This window comes from Aspergillus fijiensis (genome assembly GCF_003184825.1).
Source record: "Aspergillus fijiensis CBS 313.89 unplaced genomic scaffold BO72scaffold_45, whole genome shotgun sequence".
Taxonomy (NCBI): Eukaryota; Fungi; Ascomycota; class Eurotiomycetes; order Eurotiales; family Aspergillaceae; genus Aspergillus; species Aspergillus fijiensis.
In genome coordinates this window covers 245,194-268,737 of record NW_024469021.1, presented here as the reverse complement: position 1 = coordinate 268,737, position 23,544 = coordinate 245,194, and the positions used below count along the sequence as shown (strand labels likewise).

The window sequence follows — 23,544 nt, the reverse complement described above, 5'->3', positions numbered from 1 at the left end:
ACCATATCTTTGGCCTCTTCTTATTAAATACTTCCGGTAAAGAAGTCCACGGCACTAATTGGTGAACCATGGTCGCCTGCCACTGTATTGCTTCAATGGTATGTGTCGACAAGTAATCATCATATCCTCTTTCTCTGAGGTCGATCTGAACTGATAATTCCCATTGTATCATTCTCTTCAAGTGCGTTCACTCTGGTTCTCGTGACTGCTGGGATCCATATACATGATGCCCATTTGGACGTCTAGACTTATATCACAGACCACTATGTACAGCTCTTGATCACCAATCTTATCATCTCTTACACATTCTCAACGTTCGTCTATATCCGCAGCTTTAATGTGAAGATGACTTCCCCAAACCGACACCTGCGAAGGGTGGCCATTGGCGGGAGTACGGGGCATATGGTCTTTTATTCCACATCGGTCGCGAGCTGAACCCCGGCATCACTGCTCTATTCTTCGGTGGGATCGGCTGGATGGCCGTCTAGTGGTGCAGGTTCCAACCACTGGCTGGGGCATGATGTTCACCTACCTCTATGTTATTTCCTTCTGAATTCTTCTGGTTCACCGCGAACATCGAGGTGATGCCATCGGCGCGAAGAAGTATGGAGGCGACTGAAAAGAGTACAAGTGCTGAGGCCGGTGGAGGATCGTGCTGTGGGTTTATTGGCTGGGTCGAGGGTGAGGATGACTAAATAGATTATGTAGGTTCTATTGTATTGAAAGAGCCGATGCACATTTCGCTGCCAGCTCGATGGCGCTTCTCTCGTGGGAATAGACACTTTCTTGGATAGTTTTAGAGGTCCACAGATGAGCGGGAAAGGGGTGAGGGATTAGTGAGTATCTTGGGGGGCGCACCAAGCACTCAAGCAAAAGGTCTATATCACATCTAACAAATAGACCACGTACCTTCGCACAAATCATCGCCATACCAATACCTTACAACTGCTGCGCTTTGACCACTGCATCCTTGTGCCTCATTTCTAGGCTCAACACCATGCCACATAAGGATGCTAGTGCAGGCTTACTTGCTCTAGCCGATATTACCATTGATCCACCGACACTGAGTCACTTGGAGCCATACTCACCTCTCAACTTCACCGATCAGACCCCAATTTGGAGCATTAATAATCATGGAGTGAAGGTCAATCAGTTGATTGACTTATCGGTCGTCAGTGCTGCATATGAGAGATAAATAATGAGTCCCGCGACCCCGCAGTTACATCATGCGTTCTGCACATCAAAAACATCAACATCAACAACGACCCCTTCACCCACTCCAACATCCTGACCACAGCTACAAGTCCCCCACATCCAAAACAAAATGGCTCTCGCATACAGCGACATCCCTTCCGGAGCCAAGATTCCTCCCAAGCCTTACCAGCTTCACATCACCGACGCCCAGATTGAAGAGCTCCTCGTGCTGGTCAAGCTGTCCAAGGTCGCCCCGCCCACCTACGAAAGTTCGCAGGAAGATCGCAAATATGGTATCACTCGAGACTGGCTCCTGGAAGCACGACAGGCGTGGAAAAGCTTCGACTGGTAAACATTTTCCTCCAAAGGCTTATCCCGCTATATCGAATCCCACTAATCACCAAGGAGGGCCAAAGGCGACCTACAGAGCAGCGCATCAACAGCTTTCCGCAGTTCACCTACGAGATCGAGGACATGACCATCCACTTTGTCGGTCTCTTCTCGAAGAAAGCTGATGCGATCCCTATCGTTCTACTGCACGGCTGGCCTGGTAGCTTCCTGGAGTTCCTGCCCCTCCTGTCTCTCCTCAAGGACAAGTACTCCCCGGAGGAGCTTCCGTATCACCTCGTGGTACCGTCCCTTCCAGGCTTTACGCTGTCCTCCGGGCCCCCTCTGGACCGGGACTTCACGGGACAGGACACGGCCAGGGTCATCAATCAGGTGATGGTCAATCTCGGGTTCGAGGGGGGATATGTGGCACAGGGGGGTGATATTGGGTCGAGGATTGGTCGGATCATGGCGGTGGATTACGATGCTTGCAAAGGTATGTCTCTTTGGGTCCTGTGTTTCCCTCAGTGTGAAGTCAAAGTACGGCTTACTGATTTGACTGAGCAGCGGTTCATTGTAAGTTCCTACCAGTACTACCAGTGTGACAGGAGGGGCTGGGTCCACGATCTAACGTGGAAGAACAACCCCTTCCAGTGAACGCATGCTATATGGGCAAACCCGCCCACGTGCAGGATTCGTCCATCTCCGAGTTCGAGAAACAGAACCTGGCTCGCGGGGAGTGGTTCATGACCTACGGTGCCGCCTACGGCTTCGAGCATGGCAGTCGGCCCAGCACCATCGGGAACGTCCTTTCGGCGAACCCGGTTGCTTTGCTTGCTTGGTGAGTTTCTGCTCCTCGGTACACGGCTTGCTGTGGTTGTTTACTACCCCTACTTCATGGAAAGCTTATCGGCGGATAATTAGGGTTGGAGAAAAGTTCCTCGACTGGCCCGACGACCCCCTCCCTCTGAATGATATCCTCGAGTCGGTGTCGTTGTATTGGCTCACCGAGTCGTTCCCTCGGTGCATCTACCATTATCGCGAGGTATGTCGTAGCTTGTTCTTGGGGATTGGCCCCCTCCCTCCGTTCCTTTTTGTGTAGTAACACCACGCGCAGCAAGTCCCCATGCCTAAACTTCAGCTCGCCGAGGACCCTAGGTGGTACATCAAGAAACCGTTTGGGTTCTCTTACTTCCCTAAAGAGCTGATGCCAGTCCCGCGAGCGTGGATCGAAACGACTGGGAACTTGGTGTTCTGGAATACGCATGAGAAGGTTGGTCTATCCTCCTCATTTGGTTTGATGCTATAAGTAGTTATCCAACTAACCGTTACGATAGGGAGGACATTTCGCCGCGCTCGAACGGCCGGCGGATCTCCTGGAGGATCTGACTGCGTTCGTGGAGAAGGTGCGGGCTGATATCCAGTGATCCATGTGGTCGATTTGCTGCTCGGTTGTGTATCTGAGGCCGAGGGACCTCGTCGTATATGCAGACACCCATATTGTGTTTCGTCAGCCCTGTGGCATGGAGTATTGCACATACAGTATACAAGTCTTTGACTCCAGACTCTCCATCTTTGACTCCAATGTAGTCCCACCTCACCCGAGGAAGTATCAACATACAAACCATAGACGATGTTCCTCCACCCTATCTCAGCAGTGACAAAGTCCCCTTCTTCTGCACTATACCTACGGTAAATACTACACAGCACAGTACATCAAGCCCACGCTGCCTTCCTTCACACCCCACCCGCCTCAAACACCACCTTTCTTACTCGTACACTTCTCGAGCAAATACAATCCTTGCTATTAACTACCAGTACGGAACCGAGCCCTTCCCCACCCACCAGACAGAGGACCAAAAGCATAACTTACGCAACGGTCCCCCTCTGAGTGGCCCCCGTGCGGCACCACCACATCAGCCGGCATTAGCTCTGCATATCACCTGCATGGTGCTCCCGAATCGGAGCTCCAGGTCTTGGTTTTGGTTTTTTTGTGTATTCCCGCTGTTCTAGATGGGCGGAGGATTCAAGGATTCATTCTATCCATGATCTTGGATGAGGGGTTGGGCTGCCCTGTGCCTTGTTTGGATGGAAGGTTTGAGGACGGTGAGGGTGGTGATTGGTGGTGTCGGGGGATAAAAGTACCTGTATTTCCATCCTGGTGAGGGACTGAGGGGTTCACGGTGTTTGTTTGTTTGTTTGGTGCAGTGGTGTTTTGGATGGTCCAGTCTGTTTGGAGGAAGGGGGTTTGAGTTTCGGGAGGTATGTACTGTGTGTGGGTGAGGGGGCTTTTCATTTGGTTTGGTGCTTGCTCATGCTTGGGAGGTTTTACTTGGTTGTTTGAGGTACTAAGGTGGTTTGTATGAGTAGGTGGAGTTCGTTACTTTGAGTCCCTGGTTATCTCGCGGGCGAGATGTACGGCTACAGTAGGATGGAATATATATTGCATTCACAGCTGTGTACCAATCTCCCAGTCTAGAACCGGGACGGGTGCAAGCTGAGTTTACTCTGTGCTCTGCCAGCCTGCTCTACATCCCATCTCGATGGATGCATCTAACCAAACACAAGCTATTCGCCCGCTGCTGCGATGTCGGTTGATACCAGGTTATAATCAAGTCACCAACCCTGTAGGGCACTGCGGGGTTTCTGTGGGATGCCTGAGACTTTGTTTCTGCCTCAGGCCCACGACACAAAAAATCCCTGTAGGCTGTAACTAACCAACCGCAAGCCTTGCAGCCTTGCAGCCTGCTGCAACCTCGCAGTGCACCTGGCAGCCTGGCCGGTCGGTTCCAACATGGGCCCCGCGCGAATAACCCCGCGCGTCATTGGGTTCTGCGCCTTTGGCTCCACTCTTTTGTGTGCGTGTGGTGCTTTTTTCCAGTCGGAGACGGAGTCTTAACCTCTCTGGGTTTCTTTAGTCAGGTCAGGGCTGGCTGGGGCAAAAGTTGTCCAGCCGGCCCGCTCACGTAGGACAAATTCTGCGAAAAAAAAAAAGTGAGAGGCCGGTCGGTCGGTCACTTGCCAATCACGCTTTGCTTGCTTTGCTCCCCCACACAGCGCGCCCCTCTCCCCTCTCTTCTTTCTTTCTTTACTGATTTCATGGATGTTCTTTTGCCCCTCAGCCACTCACGCCATGACTTGGGCCCTGTGGGTATTGAAGGTCATGGGGCTTAGGAAAGTTGATCTTCTGTTTAGGTCTAAGTTGTCTTTCCATGTAAGGGTAAGGGTAAAGAAGGCTGTACACATTCAGATACCGTTTTTTTTTTGTGTTTGCTGAGAGCAGACTATTCTTAGTTAGTTAGACTCGTTTCTATCGACATCTGCATCCGACAAGGACACGAGGCGAGGCTGAAGTCACCTTGATTGCGCTACCTAGTATACCTCGGAACCTCGGCGAGAAGTAATGACGATGATGACGATGATAGCTTCATACTCGAACTCAGAGTCAGGAAGTATAGGGTAACAGACCCAGAACCCAGAAGATTCTAGTAACCATCTGTGTTGTCTGTGCTTGACATTTTGTCGAACCAAAGTACTGTACTGTACCTACAGTAAATTGATTGCATGCTTACTTGCTTCGTAAACTCTTTAGATATGCATGCATGAGATGAATGGACAGGCTCTATCTAGCCTTGTCCGATGCGCTTTCCCTGATAATAATTGCTTTTTTTGCTTTTTGCTTTGTAGGGGTCTGTTCCAGTAGGATCGGATTGATTAGTACGGAGGGTACGGAGTAAGAGGAGGGGGATGGGAGGGGAGTGCAGCACAGGACGTGAGTTTTTAGCACTTCCGCGGCATTCCGCTGGGGAGGGGGTTCGTTCTGTTGTATCACTTGATGGGAGGGTTTCTTTTGTTGGATTGTGGATTGTGTCTTGTTGAAGATCAAGTTGAGTATACGGCTGGAGTGATCGGAGTATGTACCGAGACTCTGCTGAACATGGATAAGAAGAGACACATAGCCTGACCTTACGGATTCTGGATAATGGATATCCGGATATAGATCTCATGGTCAGGACCTCCGATACGACGACAAAGCATTAATCATACAACCCGCGCAGGCGGCGGCGGGCGGAGACTTTCCGGAGTAAGTGTTGGGCCGGAAAAAGGGGAGGGAGCTGTTGCCTGGCTGCCTGGGGCTGAGCCTGAGGGATCAGGAAGGTTCCCTAATCGGACCGACTGGAGGGAGGCGGAGAGAGGTTTCACAGCCAGTTGTTCTGGTCGGGAGGTGCAACTTCTAATGCAGCAAGACATGTGGATAGTGGATAGTGGATAGAAGGAGGTTTTCAGCATGGCCTACCTATACAGTGTACGGGCTGTGCTATGTACGTAGTTAGTAGGTGACTAAGATGTGAGGGCGTATGCTCGTGGACTGACCCCCAAATAAAGGCCTTTGTTGTTCCATTCTCTTCTCCCTACTGGGTGACGCCTCCTTCGGGAAAAGGAGGAGGATGGTAAAATTAGGGCAGAGATCTCGCCATGTTTGGGAGTGTGTGGCATGTACGTGTCACTGCCTCACCCGTACGAGTTTTCTTTTATGGTGGCGTGGCTGGCAAATAATCCGTCCGCGGTGGTTGGCTGACTGACCAAGTAGTCCCGAAGTTTTCTGCTTTCCCTTTCCCTTGGGTCTTCGAACGAAACCGGCAGCCCGCCCTCTTGATTTTTTAACGAGTGGGTGGATGGAGAACTCCGAATGCACAAAATTGTACCGTGAACAAAAGTAAGGTGACCAATGTAGCATCATAAGTAACTTAAAATGTCACTTTCTGAGTTGTGATCAAACTAGCTTCGGCGGATGGGGGGCCTAGTGAGCCAACTGGCTTTCGGCTGATTTATCCCTGAGCAATACCGCCCGCCTGCTATGGGGTATAGACGTCAACGCGATGGGCTCGTCGCGTTTTGAATGGACCACTGTACGTTGCTCCCGGCTCTTATATAGTAGTCTGCTTAGCAAAGTTCGTCGCTTAACTACTGAGTACTTGCTGATAATGCATAATATGTAACTAGTTTGATGGCCGATGTCGCTCTCAAAGAATAAGGAGCTGGTTGGCAGTGCTGCGTGGCTTTTTTTTCTCGCTCTTTTCTTCCCGACGGGGTAGGACAACAGTCATCGTCATAAGCACCTAGATAGATAACTAGCCCACTCCCTATCGATAGAAGAGAAAGAACTGATAGAGAACTGAACTACCGGAGTCCGGGGATGGTTGGGCGGTCCGATGATAGCACACTAGCTCAAGATAGGGTAGCGAACGAGTTCAACCACCATTGCCAACTTTGCTAAGGTGGTGGTTATCATTGAACGGATGGCTGAGTGACTCCACCAGGCCGGAGAGATGGGGGTTGGGTCTGTCGTGGATTCTTAGTCATGCCGATACCACCCCATCCATTTCACAAACATGGGATGGAATCCAGAAAGTGCCGGGGGGGAGGGAGGGGGGGGTTCGTAATAGGTTCGTTCGACCATGGTCATCCTGCCATCCATCGAAGGAAAAGAAGGGACATCGAAGAGGGGGAAGGGGAGGGCAAACATTTGTCTTTGCCTCCGCTGGATGAATAATAGAATAATAATCAGCAATGATGATGAGCAAAAGGATCATGAACTACGGGATCATCGGGGAGATTTACGAGTACTTGGGCAGTTGCTTAGGTTATCCTCGTGAAGTTAGTAGTGAACTTAGCTAATGCAGACTGAATAAGTCAGTCTAACTACCTAGTAACTAGTTATTGAGTGTCATCAGTCACGAACAAATAAGCATCAGCGAATGACTTAGTGTAATGCCCAAGTCGGGCCCTTCTAGTCGTTGAGCCTGGTGCAGTGTGGAGAGTGTATTAAGTAGGACTGGACCAGGCCCAGTTATCGTGCGGGAACAGCCACAGAAGAGTCATCGCCCTCCCTCCTCCTCGTCCTCCTCCTCCACTCGATATCCGCTCCCGTCCAGTTCCCGATCCCTCTACTGCTACTGCTACTTTCCCCTTCTACTCCTGCCTTCCCACTCGACTCACTCGACTCACTCACCTCGACTCTCATCTTCTTCTTCTTCTTCCTCTTCCCCGTGCCTCTCTTCTCCTTTCCTTGTCTTCTCTATTCCCTTCCCTCCTCCCCCCACACTCCCCTCTCCCCTCTCCCCTTTTTATTGTTCATTCCCCTTTTAGGAAGAGAGTGGTAGCCAAAGTTCACTGTTTTTCTTTCTTCTGTACTGGATTTTGGTGGTCTGATTTTCCCTTGTTTTGTTTCCCCCGTTGTTTCTTTCTCTCCGCTCTTAAACTCGCCCTGAAGAAAAGCGGTCCCTGCGTCCGCTCGACTCACACCCACACCCACCAAAGTCCCGCCACTCTCGCCACTCTCGCCCGCGGTGAGTAACCACCCTTTCCATTTTTACTCGAATAGTCTGTCTGGTCTTCTTGTTTTCCCTCCTCCCGGTGTGTGTTGCCATTTTGCCTCCCTGCCTGATTTCAGGTTGCCATCTCAACCTGAATCATTTTTAGTGTGGCTAGTCTGGCAACTGGATCGCCCCCAAGTTAGTCACTATTGTCAGTTTGTCAGTTTGTCAGTCTGTCTTGTGCTCCGCCCGCCGCCTCTTAACAGTCACCCGGACAGGAGAAAGCCTAAAGCCTTCTTCGGTTCCTTGCCTAGTGAGATCCGGAGTAAGAGTCATCATAAAACTGCGCGCACACACACTCATATCTACACAACGCCTCCCGAAATATTAAAAAACGAAGATTAGTTATCTGACTTGATCGTTGCTGACTCGATCCCTTTTCGCCTTCAGCCTATTTGAGCCTCACCAACTACCAACTCCTCCACCGCGCTATTCCTCTTATCCGATAGACCGTTGACTGCCTGAACAAGCGCCGCTGCATACAGTAGCCGCCTGCTTGTTTGTGACAGTTCGCCGTTCTATCGGCCCTTGATATACTACACCCCATACCTCAAGATGTACCCTGTTGTTTCGAAATCTCTTGTTCCGATCGCCCGTGTTGCTGCTTCCTTGGTCTCAGATATCCGAATCTCTGGCAAGATCGCTTCTATCTAAAGTGCTCTTTGACATAAACGGCATCTGTCACCCGAAAGAATCACGTTGTCATCCTACGTGTCTCTTTTGTTGCGCAATATTCGGCTTGATATCTCCGGAAACTCTACACCCGGTGATCGGAACAGTAGACGGTGAATAACACGTTACTCACTGCCTACCTAACTCTCGTCTTCTTCGCACCCAACCTCGCTACCTCTCTTCCACTAGCTATCTACCCACGTCTGTGGTGGATGGTTATTGTCGCCTTCCCCTGACTCACACCTCAATTCACTTTCGACTCATACACCACACTGGCGATTCTTCGCTACTAAGGGTTTGCCGTCGCCTGCTCATAAAAAGACGGCTTTCTGTCCCACGGCTACTCGTTTACGGTCTACAGCATAACGGTTACTTGATAATCCCGGTACAAATTTAAACGCACACTTCTTGGCCATCTCCGCGGCTCCTCAGCAGTTGAGAAGTCTAGCAACAGGTTGCCAGCCTTCTGGATGACCATTTGAGGTACTTCGAATCTTTTTCTATCTGTTAAAAGTATTCAAGGTCTCTCGACTGGACATCATCCCGGATATGTCAGGGATTGACGTTTTGGGTTTGAAGGATCCAAACCCGAACACTCAAATTAGAGCAGCCTATGCGCACCCCTACGCATCGACGGCCTCTTCCTCCGCCTCTTCCTCTACCTCCTCGGTCTTCTCGCTGGACGGCGTGCCTACCCAAAGCTCGGTTTCCTCCGCTGCCACGCTGCCGGTGGACGTGATCTGGGAGAATGAAGGGGAATACGCGGCTGGAGGAAGGGGCCTCCCGGTGGTGGGAGCACGTGGTTGCTTAAGGGGAAACGCTCCCCGAGTTGCCGAGTCGGCCGTTGTCCCGCCCGAGTTGCGTAAGCATCCCCGGCGGACCAACAGCGCCACTCAGGCGAACGGCGCATCATGCACGCGGCCTCCGCCCTGTCTTTTGAGACAGTCGGAGCGGAAGGTGAACTTCGTCGATAACCTTGTCGGTAAGTTGTGGAGAGATTCCTGAACACGTTGGTCGAAAAAGTATCGGAGCTAAGAACAACCCCATGAAGATACCGCGTCGCAGATCGTCGAGGCCATTTGGCCACTATCCGCAGTGTCGCTCCGGAGTGATTCGGCGACTGGTTGCAAAGGCGTGCTGCCCCTCCGCACTTTCATCCAAGAGACACTCCGTCGCTCGCGCACTAGCTACAGCACGTTGCAGGTGGCTTTGTACTACTTGATCAAGATCAAGTCGCACGTGCCCAGCCACGATCTGACGCAAGACCAATCCCGAGGCAAGTCCGCTTGTCGGGCTATGCAATGCGGGCGGCGCATGTTCTTGGCGGCTTTGATTCTCGCCTCGAAATACCTTCAGGACCGCAACTACTCCGCTCGTGCCTGGAGCAAGATCTCCGGCTTGAATACTGCCGAGATCAACCAGAATGAGCTCATGTTCCTCGAAGCAGTTAACTGGCGACTTCACATCCCCGAGTCACTATTTCAAAGGTGGACTGACATCGTGCTGCGCTTCACCCCAGGCGCAAGCAGCATGCCGGTCGATGATGGCCAGTGCTGGCGCACGATCATTCCCAAGCTCACCCCCGACTTGGACGACTTGGACGCCAGCCCCGCGACGCCCTCGAGCATGGGAGCCTTCGACTCCTATTCCGTGGCAGAATCGCCATCTCCCCGCGGCACCTCGATCCGGAGGGAGTTGCCCAGGCTTCCCACGAATGACTCTGTTACTCTGCCTCCATTGGCTCTGGAATCGATGGTCCAACGGGAGAACTCCCTGCCGTCCCTTCCACCCATGCCACAGCCTCAGATGCTGCCGACTCCCCAGATGACCCCCCAGTCGAGCATCGCCTCCACTCCTGCAGTGAGTGCTGGCGGTATGGCTGCTCATCGGCGTTACATGCAAGCTGCTATGTCGCAGGTACAAGGTATGTGCACGGCGCGGTCGGTCTACGACCAGCGCCCGCCGCTATCGCTTTGTCCCAAGCCTAGCACGTTTGATGGCTACCCTAGCCTCGTACGCCGGTCTTCCTTGGCTCGCTCGGCCTCTTCCACCTCGTCTCCGGATTCGATGGTGTCGGATGTGTCGACTCTGTCCTCACAGTCCTCGCGGTCGTCTTCCATGTCGTCGTGCTCCTCGGTCACTGGGGCATCGATGCCTCGTCTGGCCGTGCAGGCTACGCTCCGCTGCACTGGCAATTCTCTGAAGGAGGGCCGAAAGAATCTGGCCATCGTGTCTCCCCCGGATGAAGTTTCGCTTGGTCCGGTCTACAGTTCCCCGGAGAGCTACACTGGCCCTATCGGTCAAGTTCCGGATCTCTCCGGCTACTCTATGGAGCACCCGATTGATCTGACGTCCACGCATGAGGCGGCCCAAAGCCTGTGTGAACTGTCTGGCGCGACTTCCCGTCAGCACAAACCCACGGGCCAAGGCCGTAAGCGCGGTCGCACTGGATCGGAGGATATGCTCCTGCAGAGCCATGTGCGTCAGTTGGCCAAGGCTAGCGCACAGGCCGCGCGGCCTGTGCTCCATGATGGCAGCATGGCGGATGTGCTGATGGGATCTGGACCTGGCTCTGCGCCGGCACTCACTCAGCATCAGTTGAATGCTTTGAACTACCCGGCGCCGCTGTCCGGTCCGGCCGGCATGAAACGGGCCTGCTGTGGTAGCGAAGCCCGGAAGGTTGCACTTCACCCGAGCATGCGGGCAGACTACTTGGGTTGAACTCGGTGCCTTCATTCCTTCACTCTCAGCCCCGCTCTCGGGGGCACTCTTTACAAATCAGCTACTGCTTAATCCTATTCTGATTGACCTTTCTGAGCTCGTCGAACGAGTGACTCTCTTTGTGTACTCGCAGCACAGCAGCGGAAGACGCATTCTGGGAAGGGAAAAGTTTTGTGCGAACTTTTTTCATTCGTGCGCGTTCTTAAGGGGAAAACAAAAGTGATGGTCTTTGTAAATACCCTCCAGCTGGTTTTCCGACTCTGTGGAGTCTTGTTGCTTTTTTCTTTGTCTGGCTGCGGCTTTGCGGTCACTCTTGTACGATGTACGTTGGGGAGGTCTTCGTCTGCACACTTTCCATTTCTTGTCCACATTTATTACCACCTACCTATTGACCTATCGTTATTTTGTTTTTACGGGACTGGAGTGTGATGGGAAGGGCCTGGGGTTTTTTAATTTTGTTATTGGCTGCTTGCGGGTGCACATCATCATATCGGGAGGGGCTGCACATTTTACCTCGCACCCTGCGGAGTTGAGTCGGATACTCTTTGATAGTTAGAAGCATGAGAGTCGATTGGCTCTTTGACGATGACCAATACTATGTGTTATCAAGCCTTTGTCTGGTGTAGATTGCCTGATTTGCCGCCACCCAACTATTCGTAGTCTGCCTAGCCCTGAGTTCACTCTGTCCCAGCGCAAGGAACCAGGTCAGGTGAGGGAGCCCGCGGGCGCCGGTATGACTCACCGCAAGTATGATGTTGGAAATGTGGATGAACTGGTCAGGCGGGGGTGATCCATATGTTTAGACGGTGGCCAGTGGCCCAGAGGTCAGGGGCGTTTGCTTGGGTCTTGTTGCGTTGGTTCACCGGGGAGACGCTAGTTGGCACTAGTGACTCATTGTTGCCGGCCTATGCCCAGTGCCCGCCCAGTAACGCCTGAGGCAGAGATCCGGAAGGGACCGGATCAGGCAGCGAGGTCGGACGAGCCCGGAAGGTCATTCACCGGTCCACCGGTCAGACTCGGTCACATGCTGCAAGCACCAGATGGAGCGAAGTGGGACGACAAGTCGGGTCTAGCGGGATCAGATAAGATCAGATGGTATGTATGGTCCATGCTTCCCCTCATCTGGCGTCACCTCGGTTCATCCATTCCAGTTTCATCCACAACACTCTCGAGTCCACAACTTATCTCTTAACAAGCTCTCGCTCTTCCTCTGTCTGCCTGTGAAGAGTGCCGAGAACCCTCCGCAAAGATGGCCCCCGCGACCGCCATAACCCTCTATTCCACCCTCGCCCTCCTCTGCACCACCGCTTTCCTGAACGTCGGCGGCGCTTCACCGGTCCTCGACCCCGTGTCCTCGACACAGCACCTCCTGCAGCCCGAGCCCGAGCTCGAGCTGAAGCCAGACCATCAAGACCCAGCGTCCTACCCCCTCCACCCCATCACCGATTCCCCCTCCCTCTCCCCTCCCTTCTCCTCCTCCTCCTCCTCCTCAGAGGAGGAGGAAGCATACAAAGCCCCCAGCTGGTTCGAATCCACCCTCCTCGCCCGTCGTCTCCTCGCTCTCTCCCCCACCGGCACTGCCTCGACCATCTTCCCCTCCCCCCTCCCCGCCAACAGCCGCGCCTACGCCCACATCCCCGCAGATGTCGCCGGCCACTCCATCAGCCTGACCGAGTACCTGTCCGACTGCGAGCACGCGCTTTCCCCCACCACCTCATCATCATCCACAGAAGGCGAGAGCGAAGACGAAAGCGAAGGCAACCCGATCTTCCTCGCCCTCACCATCGCCACGACCTTCCGCAACACGGCGCACGGGTCGAACCTGTCCCTGTCCCTGTCGTGGTGGGACCACGTCAACCGCACCGAGCCCGTGTTCCCCGGGTTTCCGCTCAGTCCCGCGGGGCTGCCCCGCGTCACGCTCTTGGGGTTTGTGGAGGCGATTGATTTCGAGGCGGTGGCCCGTTCGACTGGTCGGGCCGAGGGGCGGGCGAGGTGGAGGCGCGGCTGACGGAGTGCTATCTGCGGGCGCATCCGGATGCGAAGGCGTGGTTGCCGGGCCGGAAGGGGGCGCCGCATGAGAGCTTCTGGGCGCGGTTGGTGGTGGAGCAGGTTTATTGGGTCGGGGGGTTTGGCGGGCTGCAGCAGATTGGGTGGGCGAATCTGTCGGAGTGGAGGGGCATTGGGCGGTGGGGGTCGGCGGGGGATTTGGGGGATGGGAGTCGGAGGGGGTGGGAGGGGGTGCGGTTGCCTGGGGAGGATGAGTAGGGGGGGGAGGGGTGGTTTTCGTGGTTTAGAGGGTTATGGTGAGAGATCTATCGTTATAGCTCATTTCTGTCGTCGTGGTCGATTTGAGGTATTTCTTATTATCTTTTTATTGGGGGTACTCGCGACTATGCATCCATATACCGTCAAAGGAGAATTGATAGGACGGGCATCATGAGAAACTATCATATCTCTCCCCCTATACTATGTAAATCCACCGGGTATATATCCCAACCTCTAACCTATAACTTACACAGCCCTCCCGGGTATCGGAAAATCACCTCCTCACCCCGCCCCCAACCGCACCCCCAGCTCCAGCTCCCGCTCCAGAGCCATGCCCATGCACCACACAGAGCAAATACTTCCGATCCGGCACCACCACAATCTCATGCTTCCTCGTCCGCAACCGCAACAACTTCACCTCATCCCCTTCCTCTTCCTCCTCGTCGCGCTCCCCTTCCCCTTGTTCATGCCCTTGCCCTTGCCCTTGCCCAATACCATGCCCAGTCCTAAAGTCCCCGCTTCGATTCCCAGCCTCCACCCCACCCCCAAGCTGCTGCCTACCACCACCACCAGCCCCGTCAGAGGTCGGATCAGCCAACACGGCACTGAGGTCAGCCGCACTCGTCACGTACGCGAAGATATGCGCGGCGAGGGTCTCGGCGGGCGAGGGGGTGTATTTCTCTTGCTGTTGCTCTTGGGCTGGCGCTTGTTCTTGCTCTTGTTGCGCCGCCGCCGATTCCTTGGTTCGGATTGGGAGAGTGGTCACTTGTGGGGTTTGCGGGGTGTTGGGGTCGGCGCTGGCGATGGGGAATGTGTCTTTGTCTGTGTTCGTGGGGGGTTCGTCCGGTTGTTCGGCTTCTGCTGCGCTGTCTTCCTCTGTAGCTGGGACAGTCGGGGGGAGGACGGTTTCTGTGGCGTCAGGGGTTGTCGGGTTGGTGGACTGTTCTTGTACTCCTTCTTGTTGTTGGTCGGGGTGCGGGGCTGTAGGAGCAGGACCAGAACCAGAACCAGAAACAGGGACAGTGTTCGGGTTTGGGAGGGTAGCTGGGGCTGTAGCTGGCGACGGCGACGGCGATGAGGCTGGGTTGGAGATAGGTGCTGGTGTAGGTGTAGGTGTAGGTGTAGGTCTGCTCGGGCGACGGGTCGTCGGCGAAAAGGCGTATAACCCCGTGCTCTGAATAATGGAGCCGTCTTTGCGGGAGAGGATGAAGGTGGATTGCACGCCGGGGCGCGAGGTGAGGTGCGAGAGGAGGGCGGTGACGTGATGGGGGATTTGCGGGGACTGAATCAATAAGCCTGGGTTAGCTTCATCATTGTCTTAATGACAGCGTGGAGCGAGAGGATATCGGCTTGGGAGACCTACGGTTGAGGTGGTGGTCGCCATATTTCTTGTTGGCCGCGGAGCCGGCGCGGTGGGGGTTGAGGAGATGGTAGAGGAGGGGAGTGTTAAAGGGAGGGATTTGGCTGGAGATGAAGCATGTCCTGCCTGAACAAGGGACTGTCTGGTAAGCGGGATGGGGTGGAAGCTTTGTGGAGGGGCAAATTTCAGCTGTGAGCTGTGAGCTGTGCTGTTTGCTGATTGCTGTTTATGGCGGTGTTGTTTTGCTGCTCCCGTCTACATGCTGACTCATCAGGGGCCTCAACTAAGTTAACTTAGTTACTCTTAACTACACTATAAAATTACTATGCAAACACTCTCCTATCTAGTCAGAAATACCTGTGCAAAAACTCGATGCATTGCAGTCCATAGACTATCTTCAATGCTGCTCATCATATACAAGACCCAAAACCAAAGAAACAAAGTGGTATCGTGGAATTCAAAGGGCAAAACACAAAGGAAATCAAAGAATGACACAGCGAAGCCAAGCTGAACAGGATTGACTCAAGTCGATAGTAATACTCACAGGAAAGATTAATTAGAATAGAGCACTCAACAAGTGCACGTCACACACCATATATCATCCTGGCAGTCTCTCCCCTGCACTAAGCCTCCGACTTCTCCGACATCCAGTCCAAGTCAAAGTCCTCCATCATATCCTCGAGCTCCTGCACATTGGCACTATCATCCGTCCCATAGCTACCCCTCCGACTAGACCCTGGACTAGCAATCCAGCTCTCAGGCCGGAAGGGGGGTTTCTTGCTTCTCCTCGAGTATGACTTCCGTGCACGTGTCGACACCGAAGTACTGGTCTCCGATGAGAAAGATCTTCCCGTGCCTGGGGTTGCGGTCGCCGGCGGCGTTGTCAACCCCCCCAGCACAGTCTCCAGACTTTGCTTGGTGCCAACATCCAGCGCGGCTAAGAGAGCAGCCTGCAAGATCTTATTTTGTCGCTCGAGGTGCGTGATGCGCTCCTCGAGAGCCTCAATTATCTGGGTCGACTGCCTGGCATCTCGTGATTCCTGCGACTGGTTGGTCCTTTGGGAGTGGTAGGACTCCGGTGAGTGGCCCTCAAAGCCATGCAGTCGATAGTCTCTAGGAGTCAGTGGAATCTTATGTCCCGATAATGACTTCTTGGCAGAGCGAGGCCTGTTTGTGGCCTGCTCCCTGAAAGCCAAAGGTGTCGGTCTGGAACGACGCCGCCGCCCTGCAGCTGGACGAGTCCGCCTACTCGCACCGGTGCAGTCGTCATCGGACGATGGCAGCGGCGATTCAGAGCGAACCTTGAGACTTTTCTCTTTTGCCAACCTCTCTTGAGTGCTTGAGCTATGCACGCTGCCGCTTCGCTGTACTCCAATCGTCTTATTCAGCTTTGACTGCAGCTCAAGCTCTTCGGAGTAACCCTGGTCCCACCTGTTCGAAGAGGCCGAAAACTGTCGACCAGCCTGACCAGTAGAATGTCTCGCTGGGTTCATTGGCGGGGGTGAGCGCGGTGGTGGCGATGGGGGCTCCGAAGCCACTATTCGCTGATACCGTTTGTTGCAATCCGGCTGGTGCTCGATGTTTCTGCGAGCGTCCGAGATATTTTCATCATCCCGAGAGGTCTCATGCTCCGGTGTCAACGCATCGGCTGGCTGTTCCTCCTCATTCCCTTCTTCAGGAGGGTCCAGGCCATTAAGATAGAGACGGCCTGTAGTCACATCGCGCTTCTTCAGGGCCATGACCCGCTCCGCACGATTTGGGCCTGTTCGCACCAGAGTATTGGGCCCAGGCGCGTTTGGTGCAAATCCAGCTGGTTCACCATTGATCTCACCATTTATCTCAATATCATTCTCAGCAGTTGACCGTTTGCCCACTAGCATCAATCTTGTAGAGGATGCGGGCTGGGCGGACGTTGTCCGCTCGTGGACAGTAACAGCAGGACCCAGTTCAGGTAATGATGGCAGAGGTCTCATGGGTGCTGGAATGGGGAATGCATCGATGGCGCACATTGGCAAGGAGGAAGGCCGCCGGCAGCTTTTCTTCGGCGGCTCGCTCTTCGAGCTGTCTGTGCCTTCTTTTCCTTGCGGTTCTCCTGATGTTCCCTTGTTCTGATTATCTGGAGCGGTGCTAGGCTGTCGCTCTGTGGACGTAGAATCTGCTTCTAATTTAGTACATTCGCTCACTGGATCAACCATAGCACGTTGAGCAGGTGCAAGAGGGAGGGCTCCGCCGGGCGCTGCTGGACGGCCACCTGATATGCGCCACGCTCCTTTACTAGATACTCGCGGAGGTAGCGTATCGGGGAACAGTTTCAATGTTGGAGGAGGTTGAGTTTGAGTGCTCTGTGTACTAGCTAACACTGGCCCAGATGCCGAAGCCTTGGATTCTGTGCTAGGTCGACGGGAATCTGCACTCTGGCCCTTCGTGGGTTGAGACTATTGAAAGTTAGCTTTGTCCTGCGTTCAAAACCTGCTGCTCCTCACGCAGCCGATCTCGGGGCAGCGTTATCCCTACAGGTGCATCTGTATCCGGCCTACTGGCCGCAATATCCCCTTCTTCTATACCTTCCATGCGACGAGTGTTCTGGTCCGATGGCGGATTTAACGTGCTAGTCCGATTCTCATTTGGCCTCGAAGCACTCTGCTCCGAGATTTCGACTGGCCGATAAGGGGGTGGGTCGATATCGTCTGGCTGCGCGGGGCATGACACGGCCGCTTCCACCATCGAGGTTAGTTCTCGGAGATCGAGCGAAGAAGGGTGGCTGGCTTGGGTATCAGGCTTGTCTTTCTTTTGCAGTGGGTCACTCAGCCAGGGCTGTCCAATGCTTTCAACGTCTCTGCGGGAACTGGACTTGAAGCTGAGATTCGAGATGGATCTGGACGAGGAACGGCTGGAGTCTAAGCTTTGCTTGTGGGATGATCGCTTGGGTGCAAGCTTGGGTGATAGGGCAACATGCGACGGCAGGAATCCCCCTTCCTGGAGCGCCATCAGCTGACGAGCCGTCTCTTCAGCTTTGGATTTGGGGTCGAGGTTCTTCCGTGGGCGTTGAGCAAGTTGTCGGAGACGTCTTTGACCGGCTCGGAATATATCGCGAGCCCCCGTCGACTGCGGGGCCCCGCTTGGGGTCTCGATATACTTCAGAAAGTCGGTCATTTGATCACTCTTCGAATCGGATAGCATCAAAGCCGGGCTCTCTGCCCGAACCTCTTGTGAGAGGGGAGACATGGTGTAGCGTCCCGTGCGGGATGTGCTGGAGCTCGATCGGCAGGTTGGGACAATCGGGCTCGGTGCAACTAGGCTGTCATATGACTTGGTCCTCCGTTGCATGGGAACCGCAGCTGGCTACCAGCTGCTCGAATGGCCACGGAATCTTGCACAAGAATCAGGCACGGTCAGCATTGAGTATGACAGAATGACGAGACCAATGAGCGTGACAAGGTGATCAACAAGAAGGTTCAATTGAGTCAAGAAATCTGACGCAGGGCAGCGGCTCGGTGTCTAGGCAGGTGTGATGCACTGACAAAGCAAGTCAACTGGGGTAATGAGCGTGTGGGACGAAAGACTAAAACAAAAGGATAGAAAAACAAAAGGATAGAATGCAACTGGGATATGTGCACGGGATTTGTGTATACAGCTGACCGTGACCCAACTGTTGCTCACCCCGTCGCCGCACGAAGTGTTCACCCAGAATAGAAAAAAAAAGAAAGAAAGAAAGAGGGAGAGAACAGACCAGACAGTCCAAGAGACGAGCTATCTCGAATTTATGAAGGGACCTCAAGGAAACTCGAGGAGCTGTCAGGCCCTTGCTGCACTAGAGCCCGGGAGGGATCTTTCCCAGGATCTCCAGGCCAATGCAGAATTGTGACGAATCGTCGAATGAGAAGCTTGCCCTCGTTCTCGATAGCTTGCAAGATAGAGTTGGTACTAGACAGTCGCTATTCGACGAGCCCAGGGTGGCCAGCCAGGCACCCAAGGGCATTGGGGGAGGTTGTGGGCGGGGGAAGAGCACACGCAAGGCCGATGTGGAGTCATCATTGATTGGAAGGGGCAGAAAAAAAGCCAGAACAAGAAAAGGGAAACAAGAGTCAAGATTTCAAGCTAGAAGGGAGAAAAAAGTAAAAATAACTCCAAGCGAGAGCGATCGAGTCCGTGCCAGACAACTATTTGCTGGGCTGGAGAGGCCCTGTCATCATCATCAACAGGATGGCGCATCTTTCTTTTTTTTTCCCTTGTCCTTTCTTATGCAGACCTGTGTCAGACAAATCGACGAAGGAGGGCCAGTCAAACTTTGAACGGCGATTATCGATGATCCTAGGGCGCGATCATCAGCCCTTTGGTTCTGTGATGGTCTCGTGTGACTTCATGATTGCAGCTTCGGTCTTTGCCGTCTCCCTTTGAACGAGATACTGGAGGAACCGTTAGATATCACGCAAGGGATACCACGGGATGGCCGGGATGGCAGCACCGTTTGTTTCGCTTTTTTGATTGTTTTTTTTTTCTCGATCTCAGGGGAGGGGATTCAATTGGGTTCCCGTTAGCGAATGAGAAGTATGGAGTTGGTACCCAACAATCGAGGGATACCTAGTAAGGGAATGTACTGTACCTATCGGTTATCGGTAGACAGACTGGCTCTCCATGCGGAAGTGGACGAGTAGTGGGGAGAGTAATGGGTGGGAAGTGAGGTGTCAGCCTCGTAACAATCCCATCGGCGATTGTTACAGTAACTCAAAGGAAGAGAGAACCTAAAGTAGCGTAGTGGCCGATCGGAGTGGATGCAGTCGAGGAAGTGAAGTGGATGCAGTGGATGCAGTGGTTGCAGTGGACTGACTGACGGACTGACTGGTGTTCAATGTGACAGATGCACAGACGGAAGGAACCTCTCGGGATCGATGACAGGTCACATTAACATTCTATTTCGACCCATTAACTCTCGGTCTCTTTCAATGCGCATCATCAACACTCTCGTTCTTTCTCTAGCCAATGTACTCTGTACTCCGTAACTTACTGTACAATGCTCTTCCCCTCCAACCAACTCTCAATATAAACCTATTGCTACACTGTTGGTAGCACAGAGAGGATCAGCCCTTACCGAACCCAACCCTATCAGAAACGGGATCATGCATCATCAATGGGAAGGAATCCATGGTAAAAGAAACCTCAATAGTCCAACAGCAAAGAGAATGAGTGGCAATTGGCCGTACCGAGTAGACATTATTGAAAGCTGCGAGGTGTGGAAGCAAACAAACATCAATCCCCTCTGTCTCTCTCTCCACATTGACACAGCAAACATAACACCACAATTAGACAAATCATACGAGGTTATCATCAACCCACAGAATTACTGGTTGAACAGATAAGACTGACTGCATAGGCGCGGTTCGTCAATAGGGCCCAAAACTGGTATTGAACCTCGTGTGTCTGATGAAGCACATCTCATTTTTCCTTTATTTTCCCCTGTTTATTTCCCCCATCCTTCCTCCCGATGAACCAGTATCTGAAGAAGAAAGTAGAATAGTATCATCATCGAGAACCTAATCGACGGCTAGAGGCAGGAAGAAAACAAAAGAGACAGAGAGAAAAGAAAAAAGAAAGAAATCCCAATTAGCGCCACGGACTCCCTTGCAGCCGATAGTTCATGCACCTCCTTTTTGTTCCCTCCCCCTTTCTACCTATACGGTATTGCTCTCTCTCTCTCTGACACTCACTTGCGGGTACGGAGTACAGCAATCGATGCAATCCATTTCCCCCCCTCCCCAGAAGTCCAATTAGCAATTATTCTCCGAATGCGAACTCCTCCCTACCCTCTCTACGCTTCTGAGACAAGCACTTGCATATCATCTTTAACTGTCAGAGTATCTACCGGTAGTTGACGATTGATGCCGATAATGCTTCCAGGTGAAACTCAAACAGGGTCGGCTGGATATGGAATTATACCAGGATAAGGAATGGGCCAGGTTCACTACCTACATCAAGAGAGGAGGAACGGGTGGTTCTCGCACTGCTCGATCGAAGATCCGTGCGGCGTCATCAGAGAAAGGGGGGAGGGAGTACTTCATTCATCCTCTCAGGTCGATTTTAAAGGCAACTTAATCCAATCGCCTTGGAACAAAGGCATAGTAATTGAGCCGGTCCGAATCACCATCATCGTCGCCACCCCAACTACTCGTGAGACAACTCATGCGTCTCACTGGAGATTCAGAAACCGTAGGACCCAAGCGCTGCAGTGGCACATGCACATGGAAGTAGAGCTTGGAACGTCAGCCTGTCTTATCCTCAACCAGAAAAGGCCTGAAGAGGTCCACAGCTTGATCTTCGCCCTTTCGTGACTATGACGAGTGTATGTCGCCCAGATCGAGTCATGGGTTTTGACACTTGTCGAGCATGTATCGATCGCTGGCTACACCCACTCATTACCCTACCCTTTACCCAAGAGCCCTGGCGAACAATTATTCTACTTGATCTAGAAGATGAAACCGGCCTGATGATGCTACTCAACCAGTCAACTACTCACACCCCCATGCCCATTCCCCCTTGGTTCAAAGGGGACGGACCTCGAATCATAATATTTCCTCAACTCTCAATCCTCTCACTGCCAATAATGCCTTGTTCGAATAATACAACGAGAACCACATCGCAGAAGCATGCTAACATGACGCCGCTGATGCTTGAGGCGCAAGGGAAGAATTCGAGAACACCGTGTTGTGACAAGCCTCGTGCCGTCAGTACTCCCAACGGTATAGAGTGGATAGTGGAGAATGTCACACCCGCGTAACTGGGCCCAAATGTGGCTGCCAAAGTGTCAAATCACAGAATAAATTAGAGAAGCAAAGAAGGCACTGGTCAGAATCATCGACAGTGCATCCTGCATGCACAAATGCATTGTCATATGTCATACAAGCGATCTTCCAGCACATCAATAGCCCTTATGACATGTATGAAAAGCGGGCAAGAAAACGACGCGGCCAGCGACCGACCGAATATCTGGAGATCGAGATCGAATGCTATCGGAGAGATGATCATCTTCGCTTCGGTCTGATGAACGGATCGGCTTCTTTCTTCTTGCGCATCATCGGGGGTCTGATGTTGTTGCCAGGCCTTGGCTGCGGAGGCCGTGGGGCAGGCTGCAAGAACAACACAAATTAGCTAGTGATGGGAGCAAATTGCATGAAGAGATGACATACACCTGCAGAACCTTGGCCCGGTCGGGGTCCATGGTGGGATTGTCCATAATTTGAAGTGCCATAAGCGGGTCCATCGCGAGATGGCTTCACCAAATCCTGTGGTTCACAGTTAGTCAAGAACTCAGATCTTGATACGAGAGAAAAGAATGTCTACCTCTGTCTTAGGAGGAATGTTGGCATCGATCTTGCGTCGAGGACCCTTGGGAGCATTCGCAAATGCTGAATTCGGACCATCCTTGCGCGGTCGTGATGAGTTCGAAGCATCCAGTGCAGGTGAACCGGAGCGTTTTCGTTTGCCCGAGAGATCGCGGTTCTCAACCTTGTTCTGTTCAGAGACTTTCCGGTCTTGTGGCGAAGGCCCATTGGTCGCTTGGACCATAGGCACCTTCGGATCGTGCCCGCCCAGTTGCCTACGTCGCTGTTGCTCGGTCCGTTGCCTTTGCCGCTGAGCAAGATGGAATTCTTCCCGATTGATCCTTGCTTTCTCCTGTTTCGATAAGCTCGTGCCAGCACGGCAATTGTCAGCGACATGTCCAGTCTGCCCACATTCCACACAACGCTGTTCTTTGCAATTGAGACGCGTGTGGCCCGTCGCACCACACCTGAGGCAGGTGCCCCTGGTTGCCTCCTTCGCGTCGTCATTGTCACAATTGTGCGTCATGTGATCGAAGCTTCCACAGATGCCACACGTGCGCGTTACATCCAGTCCATTGCCACCCCCAGATGGACCTTCGGGGAGGGGAGGTGGCGGGGTGCCTTTCCCGGATGCTGATGCGGGAAAGGGCGATTCCGACTTGTCGCGAGAAACCGAGGAAGGCCGAGAGATGGAGCCAACCGATGTCGCTCTTGAGGGAGGCTCGGATTTCGGTGCTTCTGAGTCCAGCATTTCGACATTCTTATACCCGGTGAATTGCGGTCGCTGGAGTATTGACAGGACATCGCCGTCTGTGTACACATTTCTTCTGCGGGCGTCCTTGATTAAACCGTTCCAAAACTCGCCCTGTACCAGGGACTGTGAGTTACCAAGCACCCAGAGTGAGGATTTGGCACGCGTCAGACCGACGTTCATACGACGAATATCAGCCAAGAAACCGATGCCTTTGTTCGAGGCTCGGACACAAGAGAATATGATCACCTCACTTTCCCTACCCTGGAAAGCATCCGTGGTGTTGAAGTCGATCCGGCTAAGAATAGATTCTCCGTATCTGGCAGAGAATTGCGTCTTGAGCTGGCGTAATTGACCTTTGTATGGAGTAATAATGCCAATCTTGCCGTCGAAGTTATAGCCCTTGAAGTCTGCCAATAAACGCTCATAGAGCTGCATCGCTACACGGAGTTCCGCCAAGTTGATCAGAGAGTGACCTTTGGCAGCGCTCTGGTGAAGTCCTTGCACGTCGAAGAACCGATAAGGGCTCAGAAGCTCGCTCTGATGCCAGGGGCGAGCGCG

The 23,544-nt window shown here is 53.0% G+C and overlaps 6 protein-coding genes across 6 annotated transcripts; 3 read left to right on the top strand and 3 right to left on the bottom strand.

Moving 5' to 3' along the window:
- The first annotated feature begins 826 nt into the window (after positions 1-826).
- BO72DRAFT_479314 (epoxide hydrolase) lies at positions 827-3,181 on the top strand. Its single transcript, XM_040947570.1, has 7 exons — positions 827-1,542; positions 1,611-2,017; positions 2,089-2,097; positions 2,176-2,362; positions 2,446-2,566; positions 2,639-2,794; positions 2,859-3,181. The coding sequence occupies exons 1-7, from the start codon at positions 1,325-1,327 to the stop codon at positions 2,946-2,948; spliced, it is 1,188 nt and encodes a 395-aa protein (XP_040798808.1). The 5' UTR covers positions 827-1,324; the 3' UTR covers positions 2,949-3,181.
- A 2,335-nt stretch (positions 3,182-5,516) lies between these two features.
- Positions 5,517-5,900, bottom strand: BO72DRAFT_450470 (uncharacterized protein). Its single transcript, XM_040945263.1, has one exon. It carries the CDS (start codon positions 5,770-5,772, stop codon positions 5,563-5,565), a length of 210 nt encoding a protein of 69 aa, XP_040798807.1. The 5' UTR covers positions 5,773-5,900; the 3' UTR covers positions 5,517-5,562.
- A 3,219-nt stretch (positions 5,901-9,119) lies between these two features.
- Positions 9,120-11,291, top strand: BO72DRAFT_383910 (putative G1/S-specific cyclin Pcl5; the record flags this gene model as incomplete). Its single annotated transcript, XM_040941532.1, has 2 exons — positions 9,120-9,552; positions 9,622-11,291. 2 exons carry the CDS (start codon positions 9,120-9,122, stop codon positions 11,289-11,291), a joined length of 2,103 nt encoding a protein of 700 aa, XP_040798806.1.
- Positions 11,292-12,075: 784 nt separating this feature from the next.
- On the top strand, positions 12,076-13,395 carry BO72DRAFT_450468 (uncharacterized protein). Its single transcript, XM_040945262.1, has 2 exons — positions 12,076-12,386; positions 12,443-13,395. Exon 2 carries the CDS (start codon positions 12,541-12,543, stop codon positions 13,297-13,299), a length of 759 nt encoding a protein of 252 aa, XP_040798805.1. The 5' UTR covers positions 12,076-12,386; positions 12,443-12,540; the 3' UTR covers positions 13,300-13,395.
- A 269-nt stretch (positions 13,396-13,664) lies between these two features.
- On the bottom strand, positions 13,665-15,121 carry BO72DRAFT_488028 (uncharacterized protein). Its single transcript, XM_040948017.1, has 2 exons — positions 14,920-15,121; positions 13,665-14,838 (listed from the first exon to the last, which is right to left on the bottom strand). The coding sequence occupies exons 1-2, from the start codon at positions 14,938-14,940 to the stop codon at positions 13,831-13,833; spliced, it is 1,029 nt and encodes a 342-aa protein (XP_040798804.1). The 5' UTR covers positions 14,941-15,121; the 3' UTR covers positions 13,665-13,830.
- A 362-nt stretch (positions 15,122-15,483) lies between these two features.
- BO72DRAFT_194510 (uncharacterized protein) lies at positions 15,484-18,580 on the bottom strand. Its single transcript, XM_040939560.1, has 3 exons — positions 18,438-18,580; positions 17,431-18,286; positions 15,484-17,351 (listed from the first exon to the last, which is right to left on the bottom strand). The coding sequence occupies exons 2-3, from the start codon at positions 18,241-18,243 to the stop codon at positions 15,540-15,542; spliced, it is 2,625 nt and encodes an 874-aa protein (XP_040798803.1). The 5' UTR covers positions 18,244-18,286; positions 18,438-18,580; the 3' UTR covers positions 15,484-15,539.
- Between the last annotated feature and the right edge of the window lie 4,964 nt (positions 18,581-23,544).

Bases quoted from the DNA above. Each gene is read 5' to 3' on its own strand.
- BO72DRAFT_450468 (XM_040945262.1), top strand. From the start codon at position 12,541: ATGGCCCCCGCGACCGCCATAACCCTCTATTCCACCCTCGCCCTCCTC.
- BO72DRAFT_488028 (XM_040948017.1), bottom strand. From the start codon at position 14,940: ATGGCGACCACCACCTCAACC. The intron at 14,839-14,919 runs GTAGGTCTCCCA...TTATTGATTCAG, and splicing joins TGGCGACCACCACCTCAACC to TCCCCGCAAATCCCCCATCA.
- BO72DRAFT_194510 (XM_040939560.1), bottom strand. From the start codon at position 18,243: ATGCAACGGAGGACCAAGTCATATGACAGCCTAGTTGCACCGAGCCCG. The intron at 17,352-17,430 runs GTAGGGATAACG...AACTTTCAATAG, and splicing joins GGCCGGATACAGATGCACCT to TCTCAACCCACGAAGGGCCA.
- BO72DRAFT_450470 (XM_040945263.1), bottom strand. From the start codon at position 5,772: ATGTCTTGCTGCATTAGAAGTTGCACCTCCCGACCAGAACAACTGGCT.
- BO72DRAFT_479314 (XM_040947570.1), top strand. From the start codon at position 1,325: ATGGCTCTCGCATACAGCGACATCCCTTCCGGAGCCAAGATTCCTCCC. The intron at 1,543-1,610 runs GTAAACATTTTC...GGAGGGCCAAAG, and splicing joins GCGTGGAAAAGCTTCGACTG to GCGACCTACAGAGCAGCGCA. The intron at 2,795-2,858 runs GTTGGTCTATCC...CCGTTACGATAG, and splicing joins TCTGGAATACGCATGAGAAG to GGAGGACATTTCGCCGCGCT.